The sequence below is a fragment of the Microsporum canis genome, genomic scaffold (genome assembly GCF_000151145.1).
Source record: "Microsporum canis CBS 113480 supercont1.10 genomic scaffold, whole genome shotgun sequence".
Taxonomy (NCBI): domain Eukaryota; kingdom Fungi; phylum Ascomycota; class Eurotiomycetes; order Onygenales; family Arthrodermataceae; genus Microsporum; species Microsporum canis.
The window spans coordinates 121,046-140,784 of NW_003299160.1; the positions used below are offsets into that span (position 1 = coordinate 121,046).

At 48.4% G+C, this 19,739-nt stretch overlaps 10 protein-coding genes across 10 annotated transcripts; 4 read left to right on the plus strand and 6 right to left on the minus strand.

Annotated features, from left to right (window-relative positions):
- Positions 1-345: 345 nt before the first annotated feature.
- Positions 346-1,230, minus strand: MCYG_08750 (conserved hypothetical protein; the record flags this gene model as incomplete). The annotated part of the gene is made up of 2 exons (XM_002842564.1): positions 346-753; positions 808-1,230. 2 exons carry the CDS (start codon positions 1,228-1,230, stop codon positions 346-348), a joined length of 831 nt encoding a protein of 276 aa, XP_002842610.1.
- Positions 1,231-1,566: 336 nt separating this feature from the next.
- MCYG_08751 (conserved hypothetical protein) lies at positions 1,567-3,364 on the minus strand (the record flags this gene model as incomplete). The annotated part of the gene is made up of 4 exons (XM_002842565.1): positions 1,567-2,849; positions 2,920-2,988; positions 3,044-3,166; positions 3,229-3,364. 4 exons carry the CDS (start codon positions 3,362-3,364, stop codon positions 1,567-1,569), a joined length of 1,611 nt encoding a protein of 536 aa, XP_002842611.1.
- Positions 3,365-5,152: 1,788 nt separating this feature from the next.
- Positions 5,153-5,772, minus strand: MCYG_08752 (uncharacterized protein; the record flags this gene model as incomplete). The annotated part of the gene is made up of 2 exons (XM_002842566.1): positions 5,153-5,527; positions 5,629-5,772. 2 exons carry the CDS (start codon positions 5,770-5,772, stop codon positions 5,153-5,155), a joined length of 519 nt encoding a protein of 172 aa, XP_002842612.1.
- A 202-nt stretch (positions 5,773-5,974) lies between these two features.
- Positions 5,975-7,338, plus strand: MCYG_08753 (secreted serine protease; the record flags this gene model as incomplete). Its single annotated transcript, XM_002842567.1, has 4 exons — positions 5,975-6,280; positions 6,338-6,871; positions 6,936-7,041; positions 7,097-7,338. The coding sequence occupies 4 exons, from the start codon at positions 5,975-5,977 to the stop codon at positions 7,336-7,338; spliced, it is 1,188 nt and encodes a 395-aa protein (XP_002842613.1).
- Positions 7,339-7,540: 202 nt separating this feature from the next.
- Positions 7,541-8,076, minus strand: MCYG_08754 (uncharacterized protein; the record flags this gene model as incomplete). The annotated part of the gene is made up of 2 exons (XM_002842568.1): positions 7,541-7,761; positions 7,815-8,076. 2 exons carry the CDS (start codon positions 8,074-8,076, stop codon positions 7,541-7,543), a joined length of 483 nt encoding a protein of 160 aa, XP_002842614.1.
- Positions 8,077-8,682: 606 nt separating this feature from the next.
- Positions 8,683-10,580, minus strand: MCYG_08755 (conserved hypothetical protein; the record flags this gene model as incomplete). The annotated part of the gene is made up of 3 exons (XM_002842569.1): positions 8,683-9,576; positions 9,628-9,707; positions 10,400-10,580. 3 exons carry the CDS (start codon positions 10,578-10,580, stop codon positions 8,683-8,685), a joined length of 1,155 nt encoding a protein of 384 aa, XP_002842615.1.
- A 578-nt stretch (positions 10,581-11,158) lies between these two features.
- MCYG_08756 (uncharacterized protein) lies at positions 11,159-11,716 on the plus strand (the record flags this gene model as incomplete). The annotated part of the gene is made up of 1 exon (XM_002842570.1): positions 11,159-11,716. One exon carries the CDS (start codon positions 11,159-11,161, stop codon positions 11,714-11,716), a length of 558 nt encoding a protein of 185 aa, XP_002842616.1.
- A 265-nt stretch (positions 11,717-11,981) lies between these two features.
- On the minus strand, positions 11,982-12,350 carry MCYG_08757 (uncharacterized protein; the record flags this gene model as incomplete). The annotated part of the gene is made up of 1 exon (XM_002842571.1): positions 11,982-12,350. One exon carries the CDS (start codon positions 12,348-12,350, stop codon positions 11,982-11,984), a length of 369 nt encoding a protein of 122 aa, XP_002842617.1.
- A 3,108-nt stretch (positions 12,351-15,458) lies between these two features.
- MCYG_08758 (uncharacterized protein) lies at positions 15,459-15,974 on the plus strand (the record flags this gene model as incomplete). Its single annotated transcript, XM_002842572.1, has 2 exons — positions 15,459-15,605; positions 15,690-15,974. The coding sequence occupies 2 exons, from the start codon at positions 15,459-15,461 to the stop codon at positions 15,972-15,974; spliced, it is 432 nt and encodes a 143-aa protein (XP_002842618.1).
- A 1,061-nt stretch (positions 15,975-17,035) lies between these two features.
- On the plus strand, positions 17,036-19,553 carry MCYG_08759 (C6 zinc finger domain-containing protein; the record flags this gene model as incomplete). Its single annotated transcript, XM_002842573.1, has 5 exons — positions 17,036-17,102; positions 17,247-17,319; positions 17,451-17,583; positions 17,633-18,042; positions 18,287-19,553. 5 exons carry the CDS (start codon positions 17,036-17,038, stop codon positions 19,551-19,553), a joined length of 1,950 nt encoding a protein of 649 aa, XP_002842619.1.
- Positions 19,554-19,739: the final 186 nt, after the last annotated feature.

A 19,739-nucleotide genomic window follows, 5' to 3' on the forward strand; every position in this document is an offset into this window, starting at 1 on the left:
TGGAACTCCAACACCGGAGATGGCCCTTGTAAAAGACACAGAAAGATGAAATGATAAAAACAGAGAGAAAATCTATATGCATGCGGAGGACCGGGGAACCTCGTTCAGACAGCCGTTAAAACCAAAGCAAGGGGCTAAACAAACACATAGTCATATCCTGGATGGAAGCCGTGAGGAGAGTAACGAGAGAGAAAGAAGCAGACGGCCCTAACGAGCGTGAAATATGGCTACACTGGGTGAATTGAGCCTGGCTTTTTATTTGTTTCTGTTGGAAACCTCAGCAAGGGGTATCAAAAATCGAGTAAACAAAGAGAGAAAATAGAGAGGAACGAGGACGATAGATGGCTAGAAGGTGCTCCAGCTCCAGTCTCTGGGAACACTGCTGGCAATCATACCGTCCTGGTGCTCGATGGAGGGAGAGCCAGCGTCTCCGACGCTGAGCCGGTCTGCCTCGATGGCCCACCCCCGGCTGCGTTCGGGAGCGTCCAGGTTGGCGAGCAGGTTGTGCTGGATCTGGTTGAGCTTGTCGGTACGAGCCTGCTCCCAGCGGCGGTAGGCCGCCCAGCAGAGGTCACAACTGCGCGAGGGGATGCCGTCTGGGTGGAATCTGGCGTTCTGGTCGAGCGGGATGGTGTAGGGCGTGTGTGAGGAGCAAAAGACATGGCCGCAGTGCCGGCAGTGATGGCGGCGGACGAAGATGCCAAAGAACGACTTGCACACCGGCGAGTCGCACGAGGGAGACGCCGAGTCGGCCTGCCACAGTCAGTATCAACAGACGAATGTGTGTATATATATATATAGATATACCTTCCAGTGCTCCCTGGTGGGAGAGCCGGTGACCTCGCCCAGGTTCTGATCCCGCAGCCACTCATCCTGGGCAAGCCTGCTGACGCCGCTGCGAGTGCTGTCGACGGTCGACCGGCGGGACAGCGGCTCAGTCGGTGCCGTCGTGGTATCCAGCCCGTCGACAGAGCCGTGGACGCTGCGAGGCGGCGTGAGAGGCGACGGCTTGGGCGCCCGCTCGGTTCGACGCAGCGCTGCGGGGACGTACAGAGGTGACTTGGGCGGCCGCAGCTGGCGCGACTGGCTTTGGATCTGCTGCAGCTGAGCGTTCATCAATCGCGGCGACGAGGGCGAGTTGTTGGTGGGCGTCGCTGAGGCCGAGCTGGCGGGTGACGGATTCCCATCTGGAGGAGAGCCTGCGCCAGCACTGTCGGTGGGAACTTGCATGGAGCTGTCTTCGCCTTTTTCTGTTTCTTCTTCTGTTTCTTCTTCTTCTTCTTCTTCTTCTTCCTCTGCTTCTTCCTTGCTGTGTTTCTTGATGTGAAAAGGGAGAAAAAAGCTCGTATTATTCCCCAGACTGTGTATGGTACGGAACAGGAATTACATGACAGTACCGGCATAGATAGGATACATCCCCACACGCAAGTGTGTAATGACAGTACGAGGTAACATGTATACGCACCCCAGACTTAAAAAAGCAATATCAAAATTACATCATAGATTGATAGAGAAGTAAACAGTAAATATTTTATATAAAGAAGCTGAATAAATGGTAGATGCAGGCTAAGAGATGAAGGCTCGCCGGGCGTTGCGTGCCCGCTGGCTGGAGTGAGCTTCGAGCTTGACGGCAACGAAGATGGCCTCCATCTTGCCGGCGTTGGGGTCGGAGGGAGGCAGCGGATGGACTCGCAGGCGCCATTGGCCCTTGTCGACAACCCACTGGCGGCTCCTCTCGCTGCCATCGACCCTGCGGCGCTTGCGAGGCAGCTGCTGGTTCGGCTGGACCGCCGTCGGCGCCTGCAGCCGGGAGTAGAGCGCGGACGGGGTCAGCGGCGAGATGTTGCCTTCGACGGGCGTGTGGGAAGCGCCAGCGTAGGCTGGCGGTACCTCCATCCTCCCGGGAGCATCGTTCGTCTGTTGGAACGTGCTGATGATGTTGTTGTTGCTGCTGCTGCAGATGTTATTGTTGTTGCTGTTGATGTTGCTGCTGTCCTGGCTGGCATGGCTGGGGAAAGGCTCGCCGTCGAGAGTGATATCGGTGCTTGCGTCGATGTGTATCTTGATCCGGTCTCCGCTCAGGGCAGAGTTGCCGGCAGTGGTGCTGCCGTCCTTGTTACCGGACATCATGAGCAGGCCCAGCGGTGCGTTCGTGGGCAGGTTCATCTTGTTGGCAACCACCTGGCAGAGGCTGTTGACCCGGGCCTTGGTCAGTCCGTGCAGTTCTGCTCGCATCGAGGCCAGGTCAACCAGGGTGCTGCCTCCACCGATCTCGATGATCAGCTCGCAGTGGTCCTCGTCCACAAACGGCCGGGCATAATGCACCCATCCGCCAGTGCTTCCCCCTCCATTGCTGTTATTGCTATCGTTACTGGTGCCGCTCGACGGCCCATCGTGGACAAAGGTGACGCCGGACGGACGGACATCCTCCAGACGCACGGTAATTTCAGACCGGCGCCGCTCCAGGTTGTAGCTGATGCTGTGGGGGATTAGCTTCTGCTCCAGCCCGCGCAGGTGGTAGTACCGGCAGTCACGCAGCAGACACGCCCGGTGCTCCTCGTCCCGGATGTGGACGGGATAGCCGCGCAGCAGGTGCAGCAGCTCGGCGAATATGTCTCCAGACCGGCTGCTGACGATGGGCGGCGTGATGGACGGCGGACGCAGGAGGCCCTCGCGCTCCAGGCCGGGGAATACCGCCGCCGGCGAGGCGAAGAAGACGGCAAAGCCGAGAGAGAAGAAGTTGGGCGAGTCTCCCGGGCTGGAGAAGATGTCTCGCGGGATCTGGAAGTGGCGGTCTCCGATCTGTATAAAGATCTCGCACTCGAACAGCTGGGCTATCAGCCGGGGCACTATGATGCATCCATCATCAGCACTGCACGTATATATACATCTTGCAAGGCGAAGAGTAAAGGGCCATACGGCTGTAGAACTGTGCATCGGCGAAGAGCTTGACAAAGTGGGCGCCGTCTTTCGGTCGTACGTAGTAACCTGCCGCCTGCTATTTAGCTCCCGTGTTCTCTAAGCAGCAGCACGCCAAACGCACCCTGAAGATGTCTGAGTATCTCATGGAAGGTCTCTGGGTCGCGGTCGATGTAGAGAGTCCTCACGCCGCCGTCCTGGCCGTTCTGCAGCTGGTCTTCGAAGAAGCGTGAAAAGTACGACGGTGCTCTAAGAATGTCAGCCCACGCCACCACAGAGAAGACGGTAGAGGAGACGAAGAAGACTCACCATCTGATGCGATCGAGGCGCCCGAGAGACGAAACAGCTGCGATCCGATCTGGATGGGGAACACCTTTTCGTGCGGCAAGATGGCTGCCTCTCCCTTGGGCGGCTCAGACAGCGGCGGCACGCCGGTTGAGGACATCGAGGCTCGCTGTGGGAACGTCTATCTGGCTGGGCCTATCTAGCGGCTGTCACGCCTGCGACGAGCGGCCGTCGATTCATCTGTTGCTCTCGTTGTTCGTTGTGGCTGTCGGTTGTGTTGGCGAGAAGTTCGACGTTGACATTTTGGTAGATTTTCTCTTGGTCACATCGCCAAAATACAGATAGACTATATACAATACGATATAATATAGATACATAGATAAATAGATACGTTGCTGGTCTGTAGACTATCGAGGAATAACATCACAGCTGCCCTCGAGCTGGACGATGAGGTCGGCGGCCTTCCTGTAGGCGGCTGGTCAGGGCGGTATGTGTTTTTATATTCAAAGGCAGCTATCCATGAACAGGTCCAATCGTGGGTGGAATGGATACCTCTCGAAGCAGAACACAGGTCGGTATAACTTGGCACGGCTTCTGGAGATTTCCTTATAGGACTTCTTGTATATGAACGCCTGTTGGCTGAATCAGAGAGCCACGTCCGGTCGTTGGCAAAGATCTATGTATACTGTCAAGTTTATCTTAACCCTCTTATCCGCGCGAGTAGAAGACCTGGGCTCTCTGACGTTCTGTACAACAATTCCGTGCTCGTTTCCTTCGAGTTCAAAACCTGACTTTCTTATCCTTTCCGCAGCCTTGTTCCGGGTGGCTGTTTCTCCAAACACAATCGCTAAGAACGAGGGATTGCACTGCACGATTGACTGAGGGCGTGTTTCGTCCAAATCAAGAGTGTCTACCACATGGAAAAGTAGCATCGTTAGGGTCGCTTTGCGTCTTATAGATTTAGGAATGGCAACATATAGGGCTCGATTGGAAGCAGTAAGTCACGCTCTGTCGTTCTTGTCTAGTCGCAGGATCTGAGGGCGACGTGAAGTTCTGGAGCGCTGCGGCTTTTGATTGACAGAGTCGACCTTGTTCTTCTGGATCGTTTGCCCTTCGTAGGCTGCCTTTCGTGTGTGGATTTCATGGTTGCGACTCGGCCACGCCGTGTCTATCGACTGACTTAGCAGCTATTTACTCCGGTTTATTGTTCTTTTTTTGGAGGGACCGTTGACTTATGACTTTGCTTCTTCGCTGTTCTCTTTTTAATCGTTCTTTATTTTCCTTGAAGTTGAAGAAGTCGTTGATATGAGGTAGCTTTGAAGAACGCGATCGAGCTGCTTATTAAGCTAAAGGAAGTGCCCACGTAGTATTCCACGAGAGAGTAGGGAAGCGGTGCACAATCCCTATCGAGGGTCGACTCCTCTAAGAGTGACGGTTTCTGTACGCGATCTTTATCCCTTGTTTGCTCACTTCGCTAATACATATCAGTTGGCATAGAGATCATATTATATATCCTTCGGACAGACGAAAACTGGGGTAATGCTGATGAGTTTCGGCAAATCTTGAATATTCTGTCCAACGAGAGCCATCGTGCGGCGCGCATATACATTACTCTCCACAAACCAGCTATTCTTTAGCAGAGCTCAAATCACTTGCTAAGTTTACAACCATGTGTCAGCCCTGACTCCCGCTGGAAGCCAGGCTGCTGATCGGTGCCAACTGAACGCAAGAGTTGTTGATACCCTGGCTTCCAAGTACTAGGAAGGCCGAGTGGCTCTATTTTCATGGATAGAGTCCTTTCCAAACAAGGATTTATTATGGCAGCAAGTGTCTCCAAGATTGCAGCTTGGAGCTTCCGGAATACCCAATATAGCGGGTGTGGTACTGTTAGCCTCCCCAGATCGGGAGCAGTTCTGAGACGAAGAAATGGATTGCGATCTCGTTGGCTCTATTCTATGCAGGAATGGACAGTAATTTGGTATATCCTCTGGCCATTCTCACAGTGCAGGGCCTCCAAGTAACCCTGGTCAGAATGGTGACACAACTCGGGGTATCTCGGTACCTCTCGTTTGACTCTACTAGCCTGGACAGTGCTGTTCCTCCGGAGACTTTGCCTCTGGGCAACAGTCCCGCCTGGTTCTTCTTTTTTCTTCCCCCCCCCTTCTTCTCCGCTGCCAAGGGGGGGAAGCAAAATAATGAAAACTTCCGCCTGGGCTTGTCTCAAACGTACAGTTCTCCGCCCGTCTTGGAGTTTTGGCCCGCCAATGCTTGTCGGGATAGGTGTTATTGATGCCTTGCTGAGGGATAACTGACTGTATCTGCGCTAGCCAATACTAGATGTTGCAAGACGTCAAATAGGTTTGTGGCCTTCGTCTCATGCGAGGCTCCCTTTTTTTTCCCTGCAGAATTTCTTCGAGGAATAACTTCCAGGCAAATGTGTTGGGAAAAAAATTCGTCTTCACATGCTTGCTGTTTGGTGTTGGTTTTGCTCCCTTGGCCTGCAGCCTGCAATACTGGGACCCCTGCCTGCATAGCCGTTAAATACTTATATGGCTGGTCATATAACATACCATATATTGGGGAGAGAGAAAAAAAGGAGAAGCCCTCGGATACTTTGAAGCAGAAGGCCGCCCTCAAGTTTCTCTTGTGGGAGTATAAATTGGGCTGCTCTGCTGCAACAACAAATTATGCTGCTTATTCATTCCCTTATTCAGTCCTGACAATCTTTTTTAATTCTTTTTCTTTCCCCTTCTCACCCTATACATTCATTATGGGCTTTCTTACTGTACTTTATCTCTCACTCGCGGCTTTATCCGTCACCAATGCGGCACAGATAATGAGCGCCCCCAATGGCGCAGAGGTTGTTCCCAATGGCTACATTGTTGTCATGAAGGACGATACCTCGAAGCAGGATTTTGCTTCCCATCGTGTCTGGGTGTCTGGCATTCACCACAACATTACCCGGCGTGGCCTTGACGGCGAGGGTGTGAAGCAGACATATGATTTTGACAATCTGCGTGGATATAGCGGAATCTTTGACAAGGATACCATCAAGGATATATCTAATGACCCAAAGGTATATTTCCCATTTATATCTGCTGTGGCTTCTTGCTGATACTGAGTGACACTCAAGGTTGCTTTTGTCGAACCAGATGCTATCATCAGCCAGCATGTTGTCGTCCAGCAGCGTAAGGCTCCATGGGGACTCTCCCGCCTCTCCAACCGCAAGGGAGGGCGCAACTATGTCTTCGATAGCACCGCCGGCGCTGGTGTCTGGGCCTATGTCGTCGACTCAGGTGTGGATATTCGTCACGCTGAATTCCGGGGCCGTGCCGTCTGGGGCTCAAACCAAGTTGACAACCAGAATTCTGACGGAACAGGGCACGGTACTCATGTTGCTGGAACAATTGCCGGCAAGACCTATGGAATCGCAAAGAAGGCCAAGGTTATTGCTGTCAAAGTGCTCAATTCTGAGGGCAAAGGCCCAACTAGTGGAATCATTGCGGGCATCAACTGGAGCATCAACAACGCCCGTCAAAATGGCATGCTGCACAAATCCGTTATAAACATGTCCCTTGGAGGCTCATATAGTGCTGGTCTTAACCATGCCACCGCTCAGGCTATCAAGGCTGGAATATTCGTTTCGGTTTCAGCTGGTAACGACAATGTGGGTAATAATAACGGCATTTAGTGGGATAAGAAATCATTTCTGATTCGGTATATAACAACAGATCAACTCGAATAACAATTCCCCAGCCTCCGAAAAATCTGTCTGCACTATTGCTGCCAGTACGGAGGATGACGGCAAGGCCTCGTTTTCTAACTGGGGCCCAGCCGGTATGTATAACCCCTTTATCCAATGAATCACGCACCAACTAATGATATACACAAGTTGACCTCTACGCGCCCGGCCACAACATTCTTTCCGCCCGCCCTGGAGGTGGAAGCCAGGTTATGTCTGGAACTTCGATGGCCGCTCCCCACGCGTGCGGTGTCGCAGCCTACCTAATCGCGAAGGAAGGCATTCCGGGTAGCCGGGCTTGTCTTCGTCTTAAGCAGCTCAGCCAGCCTACGATTCACAACCCCGGCCCCGATACCACCCGCCGCCTCCTCTATAATGGCAGCGGTCGTTAAGCAGTTCGCGTTGTATTGGCATGCCCATTTTACTCTTCGTCACCCACAGGTGATGTTACTCTTCTTCTAGATTGCACATTCTGCTTTTCACAGCATATTACCTTTCTCTGCCGCTGTCGTAGTCACGACTACGGAACCCGCCAGCTCCTTTGAATATTTATAGTAATTGAAGGCAATTAATCCCATATTTCTCGTCTTAATTTTATTCCTTGTATCGCTGCGTGGACTTATAGCTAGTGATCCGTAAGATAACGAATAACATTATAACCAGATTTGATAGGATAATACGGCCTGTCCTAGTAGCACAATACTGGGAAACCGTTTCAAAGTCGCGCATTTGGATATCGCAGGGGTCGCCCGTCATTACGCCGATATTCACAGAGGCCTTTGACCCTCTCATCTGGTTAAGTGTATTACCAGCGGCTTTGAATGTTTTAAAGACCGTTTCCGGAAGAATGTGATGCTGGGGTCCATACCCTCTGCCTCAACGAGGCTGATACGCCGGGTCAAAGAGTCTATCTTCAAGAGCAGGAATGCCCGGTTATTGACATACGTGGCGCCATGAACTTCGCCATTAGAGTCGTAGGAGCGAGATAGGTTAAGATTTTCAGGGTCAAATTGTGTGCGAATATCTTTGGGATCCTTAAGGAGATTCCGCAGCTTCGAAGGCGAGGTGGGGCTTCCAGGGAATCTGTACGCAGAGCCCACAATCGCTATGCAGAATTTTGACTTGGACATGACGTTGGTGTTGAGTTATCAATATTAACTAGTTAACTCGGGCTACTTGTTTGAGATGATGGAAATGATAGAGCAGTAAACCGTAGACGATGGCTTAAACACGAATAAAACCTCAAATAACGATAGCCTCTAAACCACCGAGGCAGAGAAGAACGATAGTAATCTGTATAACATCGAGACCAGGCTTGTAGCTTGCGGTTCAGTTATTCGAGCTATGGCGAGGCGGCCTGGTGGTTTATCTGCCTGGCGACTTCTTCTAGTCAATCAACTAGGTTGCAGCACAGTAGTTATCCAACAACCAACTGCTATGCAGAGATACAAATGAAAAGTAATCTTGTATCAAGTTTATTCCATTATACCGTCTAAAAAGAGTTAACATGTTGCTAGAACTTGCAAAACTGCCCAGCTTCTGCCTCATGGCTGGCATTCTGGGGCTTTGCTTCAAGGCCTGTACTGGTCGTCGACTTCTAGAAATGCAAGTCTCGCAGGTGTAGCCCATATTTGCCTATCCCCAGTGGGGTCCCATCCTTGGGCTTGACGTTGCCTGTAGCAAGTGAAAGGTTTTGAAGGGCTATTATTATATCTCATGGAACCGTCACCAGTGACTTAGTGGCCAACGAGTAATTGGCGGGCCTCGTCTTTCAAATTCTCCATACTCGCATATTCACCCTGCCAGCACTTCCTGATTACTTTTCCGCAGAGTACATCATCCACATTTGGGAATGAGTCTGGTTCAGGCCAGCAGAGGTCAGGGTTCTCGGAGTTGAAGAAATAGTATTTATGGACACGCCAGGATGCAATCGAGTAGAGAACCCAGCCAATATGAAGTATCTCAACCTGAACATTCAAGCCATCGTTATCTGCGGAAGTAATATCGGTATTGGGTGGTAATAAAATGGATTGTCCGAAATCAGCAAGCTTAAGCTTCTCATCCAGGATTAAAATATTGCGGAGAGCAATATCATCCACAAATACTTTGCGAGAGTGGGCGTGTGCAAATGTGTCAATGAGACTTGATATCCAGTTGATTTTCAGGGAGTCCTCACGCTCTGCACAGGTATCTAGATAGGACTCAAGGTCTCCTTCTGCAAGGGCTAGCTCAATCCCATACTGAGATGTTTGAAAGTACGGAATAATCCCTTCATAGCTGCCCAGGCGTTCAAAGACTTGGATCTCATTCTCGAGTGTTTGCTGATTTATCTTGTTTATATATTCCATATCCTTGGGGTCATCAAAGGACCCAGGTGGATATTTCTTAGCTTTCTTAACAGCACGGCGTTCCCCCATCTTAAGGACAATCCCAGTCATACCATTTCCAATTATTGGGAGACCAATATAAGGATCATGGGAAAATGGAGAACGTTGAGTAGTGTGGAATTGTCCAGACGTGTTCGTGGGCTCTAGTTTGTCCGTTCGAGGTTGAGAGTTGAGAGTTGATATAGCTCCCGTTTCATTTGTTTGGAGGGTGTGGAGATTATCGAGCTGAGATTCTACAACATCCTAAGAGAATAATTTAGCAAGAGAAGACAGAGAGATGTCTATTAAGCTTACCTTCGACTCGTCCAACTCCTTAGTTATAGAAGGCCAAACGATATCATAGAACCAGGTACAGATTAATGGGAGTCTCATATCTGTGGCTAGCGAGTGTAGAAAGATGATACGGAGAAAAAAGGAAAAGGGAGAAGCATGTCTGGGGAGGAGCTTATATAGCTCCTGCTTACTTAAGCTAGGTTTCGCAGTACGCGTCGAATACGCTTACCGGCTCGTGACTGCGTTCTAGGGAAAAGGGATCTTAGCATAAGGAGTTTGATGCCATCACCAGACGGCTTATAGGTATCGCAGAGGGTTCAGAACTGATGCTCTCTTACGGGGTCCAACCCCTGACATTAGTACAGATAAGGCCACTTTTTAAGCCTATTTAACTACTAACTTAATACTCTCTTAATCGAATTAATTCTTTAGTAGTAGTGGGTATCTTAGCCCGAATAATATGCCCACCCTACGACCAGCTGCGCAATATTAAATATACCTCTTATCATTGGCTTGGGGTTAACAGTAACTACAAAAACCGCTCTACATAGTATAACCCAAAAGAGGAACAACGTACTCCATCAAGTTAGTAGTGCCAAGGTGGGCATCCCATACCGTTCAGTCAGCGGGAAACGGGCATCCAAGGAGCTAGGCGTCTTCTGAAGAGAACCAAGGTCTTATTTAAAATCAGCCACCCTCCTAATAATTCCTAATCATCCCAAATAGCATGCCTCAAGCTTCCTTCTACCCGCCACTATTTTTTAGGACTGTTACTCTTTTCGGCAGCCTGGACAGAGATGTAGGCGGTTTGTGCTTGATGCCTTGGAGGTAGGTTTAGGAGGATCAGGGCACCATGATGGGGGTGAGCGCTTTGCCGCTTTAGGACACATTTGGGGAGTTGGCTCTTTAGGGACATTGACGGTATGCTTGCACTTGGCGTAGAAAACTGGGGCAGGATTTTCCATGAAGCACATTTTGTAGATGAGTTTCCTAGCAACGTGAATTAGCTAGTTAAGCATAAAAGTGATTCAGAAAAAGTTAAAGTACCAGCTCAGTTATTATCAGTATGTAAATTGACTTTGTCAACTTGATCTTTGGCAGCTTGTGAATGATTTAAGTAGTTATGTAACTATAGAGCGAGATGCCGTGGCTGGGAGAGTGTATTTTGAACTTGGGTTTCCTTATGCTTCCATGTCCAAATTCGAACGTAGAACTTGGGCCTTTATATAGCTATGTCTCCTCGAAAGCCCTTAGCCAGGTATTTACCGTAGTTGCCAGGAGACCAGCACCCCGATCCAATTTATGCCTTGACAATCATCGCAGATAAGCTAGGATCAAGGATCCATTAGCCAATAGAGTAGAGTAAGTATAAAACGATAAGGCTGCCTTGACACATTTCCCCATTATCCCATTCATTCCTTCGCTTCCCCATTCATCCTTTCCCCCATTTCCCCATTTTCTCATTTTCCCATTTTTGCATTTTCGCATTTTCGCATTTTCAACATCGCAAACCTCGACCACCAGCCCAGCATAAAATAAGAAACTAATGCAAATGGCTCAGATTGGACCTACTGAGAAGGAATTTGCTTCCTTCGTTTCCAACCTCAGTAAGGAACTACGGAGATATCACGACCCACAATACAGACCAAACCTTCTCTATTTAAAACGAAATACTGTGCTATTGAGGGAATGCCCCAATGCTGCCGATAAATCTTCGACGACAAGAGGTCGAAAGATTGCCGCACATAGAAATATACGGGAAATGTACGAAAAACTGGACATTGAGTTGTATATTCTGTGCACGTCGCGCCTCCCCACAACAACACTGGCTTCCTTGAATGCAATTTGGATCAATAAACTTCAGCAATGGTGGAGTTTAATACCCAGAGTCACCGGACAAAGAAAAGTCGCTCTGGAGCTGTGCAAAGAGTTTGGTCTCTCAGGTCATGTTCAACAACGTAATACTCAAGCAGACAGTGGATTCGTCCCTGATATCACAAATCCCAATAGTCGGAGTGCTCGAACGGCATTTGAAACAAGCCAGATATCACCAGGAAATAACACGGCTGTTCCTCCTGAGCATATCGGTAATTTCCCCAAGTATCTATAGGATCCTTCAAGATGGCTTACTCGAAAATAGTGCACTTTGAACCCTCTGAATTCGTCGTCTTCCTCAACTCATCGGATGCCCAAGAGACACAAGCCCACGATATAATCCCTTTTCTGCAAAATACCGATAATCTCCTAGCTGTCAAGATGACATGTCCGTGGCACGGGAGTCCCTCCGTTGAAGTCAAACTCAAATTCAGCGTCCCTATTAGATTTAGCGAGCGTCTCTTGCGGTATAAAAACCTCGCTCACCAGGAGGCGGCTGCCTATTCGGAAATTCTGAAGTACCAAACAGTGGGACGCCCGTAGAAGCGGCAGTTCTGGCCTTCCTTGAGTAAAATGATCTGGAAGTTTTGCCGTTCGTCAGGCCCGGTTTTCACTCTGTCAACGAGCTCTGCAGACTCGTCGTGGATGTAGACGGCGCCTGCTCCTCCATGTACCTTCAGCAGTAGAGCAGGCACCACAAGCGAAGTTACGCTTTGTAGAGCTTCAATTATGGCTATATTGGTATCCAACGTAACGTTTCTCCCAATCTTATCCTTAACCTTCCTTTCAAGTGCACTTCTCTCGATTGTAGTGTCGTTCGCGATCTCGTTCACATTTAGTATTTGGTCAGACATGTCGGTAGCGGTCATCGATGAAAGGGTGCTCGGTTAGTGAACATTATAAGGAGAGGTCTTGTTAAACATGTTGCCATCAGCTCTAAGTGGAAAACTGAACATATCGAAAAAAATTGCCCCTCATACTCCCCACCTCGTTGTCATCACGTGAGTACCTAACTAGTTAACTAGTTCCAAAATGACCACCAGATAACTAGTTAGGGGGCGAGAATCTTTTCAACATAATGTACAATCACTCAAACAGAGAGGCAACGGCCCGTGTTGGGCGAGCTATTAACCCTGATGAGACATTCATTGTACGTTTTAATGAAGACGAAATCGTTGGTGAGTCTACGGTTCTAGAAACGCATTGCAATTCATCAGGCGATTCAAGAGATGCAAGCGGTTTACTGTGAAGCTGCAGTTGTGGGTAGTGTTAACCTGATATTCGACCCCTCTATATTTATCATAGAGTCTAAGCTTCATATACTATCGCCAGGCTCTCAGTCTCGAATGTGGGACAAGGATTCAAATGGCTATGCTCGTGAGAGTCACAGCCCTTCGTGATAAGCTATGCTATCCGAAATAGAGATTGCATCGAGGGCGTTATTCGAGCTAGAGAACTGCTTCGGGTTCGGGGGGCAAAAATGCGCATGTCATCCTTAAAATCTATAGGAGCCGTGAATTTGAACCATTTGAAAAGGCTGGAGTTGACAATTCAAGTGACTTTATTGGCACCCTGGATCATCTTTGCTCGCAAATTTCAAGGCATTCAAGGACATATGTTGATAACCCGACCATTAGTCTTTATGATCTTGCCTGGGTGGTCTAAAGTCAACGATCCACACACAGAGCCAAGGCATATTTTGTTGCGGACCGTCGAGAGAAATTGATCTCACGACTAAGGGAGTATGTTTTGGAACATGCTCATGTTTTAATCATTGAACAAATTGGTATACGTGGCCAATTTATCAAACCTAGCAAACTTCGAGCTGTGTTGGGCATTCTTACTGGATAAGGCGCTCAGTGGCCTTCGATGGGACGCGACCTACTGGAAAGATGTCCATTATTCCGAAAATCGATTGAACAATGCGATTCAGCCAGAAAGGCGCTTCCTGACAGCCCTGTGTGGTCACTAGTCAATGAGTTAAAGGCCGCATTAATGTTGCTGCAAGTTATTCTCCTAAGAGCGTGACATTATCGGGGGATATGCCGGCTATTTATTGCGTGAAGGAATATTTTGACCAGGAAAATACCCTTGCTTGTCCGTTAAACGTGGATAAGGCTTATCACTCGCATCATACGGATTATTGTGCGGATCGCTATCTCCAGTTTCTTATGGCATGTAACAGTATGGTTCGCTAAGCAACAAATGCTCATATCTGGAATTCAAGCGTCCGCGGAGACATAGAATGGTAGCAAGGAGACCTTCAATCCCTTAAAGGGCCGTACTGGGTTTAGAACATAGTAAATACAGTTTTCTCCCAGGCAGTTAAATCTGCTGTCTGACACGGAGAGCCGTTCGACCTTGCTCTAGAAAGAGGCCGCATCCAGCACACAAGGGACCTACTGAACAGACCTTCATATCAGCTTTTGGGGTCGCACCATTTTATACAGGCGTCCTAAAGCGTGGTGAGTGATATCCAAGCATTCTCAGTGGTGTTGGGCTTTTTTCGGTCACATCTCGGTCTATCCTTTGTCAATTTTAGGATATCGGTCCGTCTTTTAAGGAAGACCTCCAAGAGAAGAGGTCCTCAAAGATTTATCATCTCATACTTGGGATCACAGCAAAGTCTATCGGTGTGAATCTTGGACCTCAAGGAGATTCCGCAAGCCAGCTGACCGCCCTCACGAGCTTCTTGGACGTCGAGTAGCAGATAATACTTATCACAGGAGATGTGTTAGCGCAGCGTCCTGAAAACTAGTGAGTTGTCATGGGTGCACGGTCATGATATCCTGGGAGAAACATTGCTCCCCGGTACATTATATGCCTCGTTGGCTTTTGAGGCCGCTAAGCCCATTGCCGCAAGGAATCCTGTCCGACTATTCGAAGTCCGGGACGTAGATGTCTGGTGCCCAGTCGTCGTTTCCTCCACTAAAGAGGGCGTTGAAACCATATGCACAACTCATCTTCTAGCGACTAAAAATCCTAGTTTTCGAGGCCTCTTTCTTATATTATTACTGCTCTGATGAGAGTATTGGGTCTATGATTCAAAATTATAGCGGGAGGATTTTGGTCCATTTGGGTTCTAGGTCAAAGGAGGAACTTCCTCGACAGGGAGCCGTGCCACTTGGTATCCTACCTGTGAATGCTAATAACATATACTAGGTTCTTCACAATGCTCGGCTGAATTATTCGGGATTATTCAGACGAATCGAGCAGCCTAAATACTCCCTGGAGTACACTACTGCTTCGGAATCCTAAAGGACAGACGAGTCTACCGATAAATACATTGTCCGCCCTGCAATTATCGACGTGCGTTTCCCAACCTTGTTTGTTGCTCGCTCAAGCCCTGATACCGGCAATCTGCCATCAACAATTTTGCCTATTTGCATTGAGCGACTGGTTTTGAACCCCAATGTGCCGTGGGCTGATGAGTTAGGTGCCGTTAATATCAGTTTCGAGTCATTTATTACAATGCGAGATGGGCTCTCCCTAGCAGGTGATTAGCGCCTCTACAACAGGTCTTCAGGCCAGGCCGTCTCGCAGGTGGAATCTCTTGCTGTGGAACCTGCCTCCGAGCCCACTAGAGCAGGGGGCTGTCTGATCTTTTTGGAGATATCCTTCAGGCTTCAGGGCAGATCCATCTTGGGGCATTGCCGGACGGAGAAGAAGCGTATAGCACGATGAAAGTGAGAAAGGCTTTGCCGATGATATTGAACTCGGCGTATTATACTGTATGTAGCGATTTTTCGAAGCAGCTGACACTACTGAACGGCTGGCGCTTGCATAACACCATCAGCGCATGAGGCATTCGAGTCCATCGTGCAGGTTGTTCGCAATGGAGAACGTCCACTGGCAAAAAGGAGTGGCTTAGTTACTGATGGCCCTGATAGTCTTTCGACCTTGCTCGAAAGCCACGCTGAAAAAATCAATATGATTGCGGCTCGACTCGGGGGAAATTATCAATAATATGAGGCGAAATGCTACGAAACTCTTATTACGGGATGATTTTCTTGGTCGCATCTATAGGGAGAGTTGCGCCTGGCCTCGCCTCAACCGTCCCTAAACCATCGCATATATTCCCTCGTGAAGCAATATTGGAGATTGGCGCAGGCGCAGGCGGCACTGTAATTCTTCCTCTTCCTCTATGCTTGACTTATGTACAAGCTAACAACCTATAATAGTACCCGAGACAATCCGTGACGCGATAGGAACTTAAACCTAGGTATACGGATACTGGTTTTTTCGAAGCTGCCACCAATAAATTCGCTGACTTTGAGGAAAAGATGGTCTTCAAGACCCTAGAAATAGGGAATAATGTCTCTTCCCAGAAGTTCAAAGAGAATTTCTACGATATTATTATCGCGACTAACGTCTTACGGGCCACACCTAATATCAGCACCACTCTGGAGACTACACGGTCTCTTCGGAAACCCAGCGGCTTCTGCTTCTGGCGGAAACCACTGGTCTCCAAACCATGCGCACCCCATTTGTGATGGAGGGTATGCCAGGTCGGTACTTGGGAGAAGATGATGAACGAAGAGATTACATCCTGGCATCACCGTAGAGAATTGGGACAGCCGCTTACAGTGGGCGGTGGATATGGTGCACCATGGCACTTCGGAATATGAGAAATATTCCGTTCCGTTGATGGTCAGCCAGGCTGTGAACGGCACTTTGGTATGGCCTGCTAGGTTATCTAATCGTTCTTTCTCGGGAAGATTCACTTCTCGTAACCAGGGAAAAGAAGTTGCCAGCGTCCAAAGTTGCTGGCCCCATTAAAATACTCTCCCGGGTGTTGACATACAGTTGGTACCTGATATCGAGAGCGCCAATTTTCCACAACTCCCACGCTCTACAGATGTGATCTGTTCCCCATTTCTCGGCAGTCATCACGGGCAAAGCACTCAAATCACTTCAGAATATGTTTCTGCATGCCAGAAATGTGCTTGGGTGGCGAAGAACAGGAGGCCTGGGAACATGATAGTAGGAATCGCGAGGCCAGTCAACAGCATCCAGCAAAATGGATACTATTTCCGTGAAGGTTGAATACTCTCTGTATGTCACTTGCGATGGTTCCACTAAATGCTCTCTGGGAGGACGTACCTAATGGGCGGAATGACAGGTAGTCAGTCAATCTCTCTCTCTTTTTGTTTCTTTGGGAAGAAATTGATCAACCCCTTTCTATCGAAAATCAAGAAGACATGCCAAACTATTGGTGCAATAGTCTTCCGTTTCCACCTTGCGGTCATCCAAGTTTCATTGTCTCTCGGTCTTTGTGCATTGAAGATATATACATGTACTGGCGTCGCAGCCGCAGCCGCAGCCGCCGATGTGAACCACGTGACTAGTTAGGCCTCCAAGATAAAACATCTCGCATTTCAAAATATTCAACGTCGCTGAACAAGTGTGGCACCGCTGTTTATCTTACAGTGATCACGATACCAAAGCTGATCCGCATGCTCTCAGCATCTAGAACTCTCTCAGCGCCATCCTATAGCTAGACATTGACCTTAGCTATCTCTTCCTATACTACAGCACCATTATGAAGAGATCCATGGCACCATCAAGGGCTGCTGATAGCAGAACCTCCTCTCAACAACAGCCAGTATCATGCCAATTCTGTCGGTCAAGAAAGCTCAAGTGTGACAGAGGACGACCTTGTTTCAACTGCTCCTCGCGGAACTACGAATGCGCTTATCAGATAGGCGAGTACTTGTGCATTTGCGCCTTGCTATGAAATGCATCAGAACTAACCACCTACACAGACCAAAGTGAAACATCGCGTTTGTCCATCCCGCCGGTTGCACACCAGCTTAAAGATGATCATGTTTGTGCTAGGTAAATCACAGTTACTAGCATAATGCCGTTGCTCCAATTCTTCCTCCAGCTGATCCCACTTTATTCTAAAGGGACTGCTCGGAGCTCGCTCAAAGGATACTGCGGCTTGAGCAGGTAGTTTTTCCAAGTAGAGATTCAGAGCCTACCCGCTCGATAATCGAGCCGAATGATACCCATCTCGCGAAAAATTCGAATTCAAGTTTGTCGAACCAAGATGAAGAGCAACAAATAACATCACATTGGCTAGAGGGCCTCTTGACGACGGTAAGATGTGCCTAGATATAACCCGTTTCTCTCGGCTAACTTGACCCAGAATACAACCTTAGAACCCTTAACACCTGCACCATTACTATCAGCCATCTTCCATGACTTTCCAACCTACGGCGATGCGAAAATGCTCTTGGACCACTTTATTAGAAACATCGATGCTCTTTACCGGATTTTACACATTCCTACAACGCGGAAACACCTTGAGGACCTATATTCAGACCTCGATACTAATAAAACCCCCCAGGCAACCCGGCTCGCGTTCTTCCTGAGCGTCTTCGCCGGCAGCGTCTATGTTTCGAAAAATACCTTTCAGTTCCAAACGGCCGCTCTACAAAACCACTCGCAAATAGCACTAGCCGAATTGTGGGCTAATCAGGCGGTATCGTTGGCGACCAGGCCACCGCTTCCTCCCTCTATAGAAGCACTGCAGGCAATTGTGAACCTAGCTCACTTGTGCGCTCAGATTGAAGGCATTAGCGGGAGCGTTGGTATTCTCAGTATCTCTGGTGTTCAGATGGCAAAGCTGATGAAGATCCACCTGTTGGATTCACCACCTTATTGTGAAGAACGTCGCAAAAACGGAGCGGATATGGTGGAGATTGAAGTCAAACGGCGAATTTGGTGGCATATGGTTGCCTCGGACTGGCGAGTACTTCGTTGCTTTTTACCTCTTAACCATAACTAATATTCTATCTAGGCTTTTGTCCTATGTGGGTGGCCTCAACGAAGGGACGTATATGTTACATCCTCGACAAATGGAAACGCGCCACCCTAGTAACGTGGAGGACAATGATATACCATCGGGGATTACATATATTTCAGAAGAATCTTACAACTTGCCTCTTAGTAGCCCAACATCCATGACTTATTTCCTCTGCCGTATCCAAGTCGCCACCTTGGTTCGTGAGGTTGTTGACTGCCTACCTCCGTCGTTTTTTGCGTCCCCAGGTTCTGAGAGTCCTGACGAGTTCTATGACAAAATCATTGCTCTGGATCTTAAATATCAACAGCTTCTAAAATCCCTACCTATATATTTTCAGCTCACTATCCAAGATGTGAAAACCCATCAAGCACTACTTAACGACAGACCGTATTTGCAATGGCAGCGTTATCTAATTAATTTTGTGATCCACACACATCGCGCTCGACTTCACAGGCCGTTTTTGATTCGAGGCTCGATACAAGAAAAGTTTGCAAACTCTCGTATACAGTGCATTAAATCTGCGAAAATTGTGATAGAGATTCGGAATAGCACTATTGGCGACCACAGTATTGGGACTTTTACATATGTGCTCCACCACTTCTTGATGGCCACAATTATCCTAGCCATGGATATTTGTTTTAACCCCGAAAGCATTGAGGTATCACAACGCAAAGAGGATGTATTAAGAGCCTGTCGAGAGTTAGAAGCAGAGCTGAATGCTAAAAAGATACCACGCAGCAGAACAGCAGACGAAGGTACATCGAGTGGGCAACTTATGGTCCAGTCGTTTCAAAAGGCTGTGCAGAGCTTGCGAGCAATTTTACGGAGGAGAATTAGCGAAGATGGACCAGATAAGGTTGGAATAAGCAGTCCATCTACTAAGATTTCTGCAATTACACCTGAAAAACAGGGGCGGGTGACTTACTCTCCTCCAATGCACAAAGATATAACTAACCATATGGATGACTCGAGGGCCCCCGCTGCGGAGGCCAGCCGCGATATACATAAATGCCAACCTACTCCTCGAAATAGAACTACATTTGCGCAAGATGAAAAGGATTTAATGCCATCTACCCAGGCTACCCTACCCTTGTCTCATCACGAGAAAGATCAGAAGCATCTGGAAGAGACTCATTCTGCTGGTGACCTTGTTACGGATGAGCTCTGGGATGAGTTCTTTACTGTTGGATCAACTTTCAATAATACGGATTGGGATACATTCTTACTTGATGTGGGAGACGAAATCGGCGGCATGCAGTAAACAAATCAAAGGTCTACACAGACGAGTATATAATTTCTACATAGTCGCCAGTACTTTAATCCAACAAACACAGGCATTGGCTAAAGTACAAGTTGGCATTAGTGGGTAAAGAGTGCAGAATCAGACTAACAACGATTGCACATGGGAAAATTTCGATGGCTAAGATACATCCTGAGGTCTGAACGG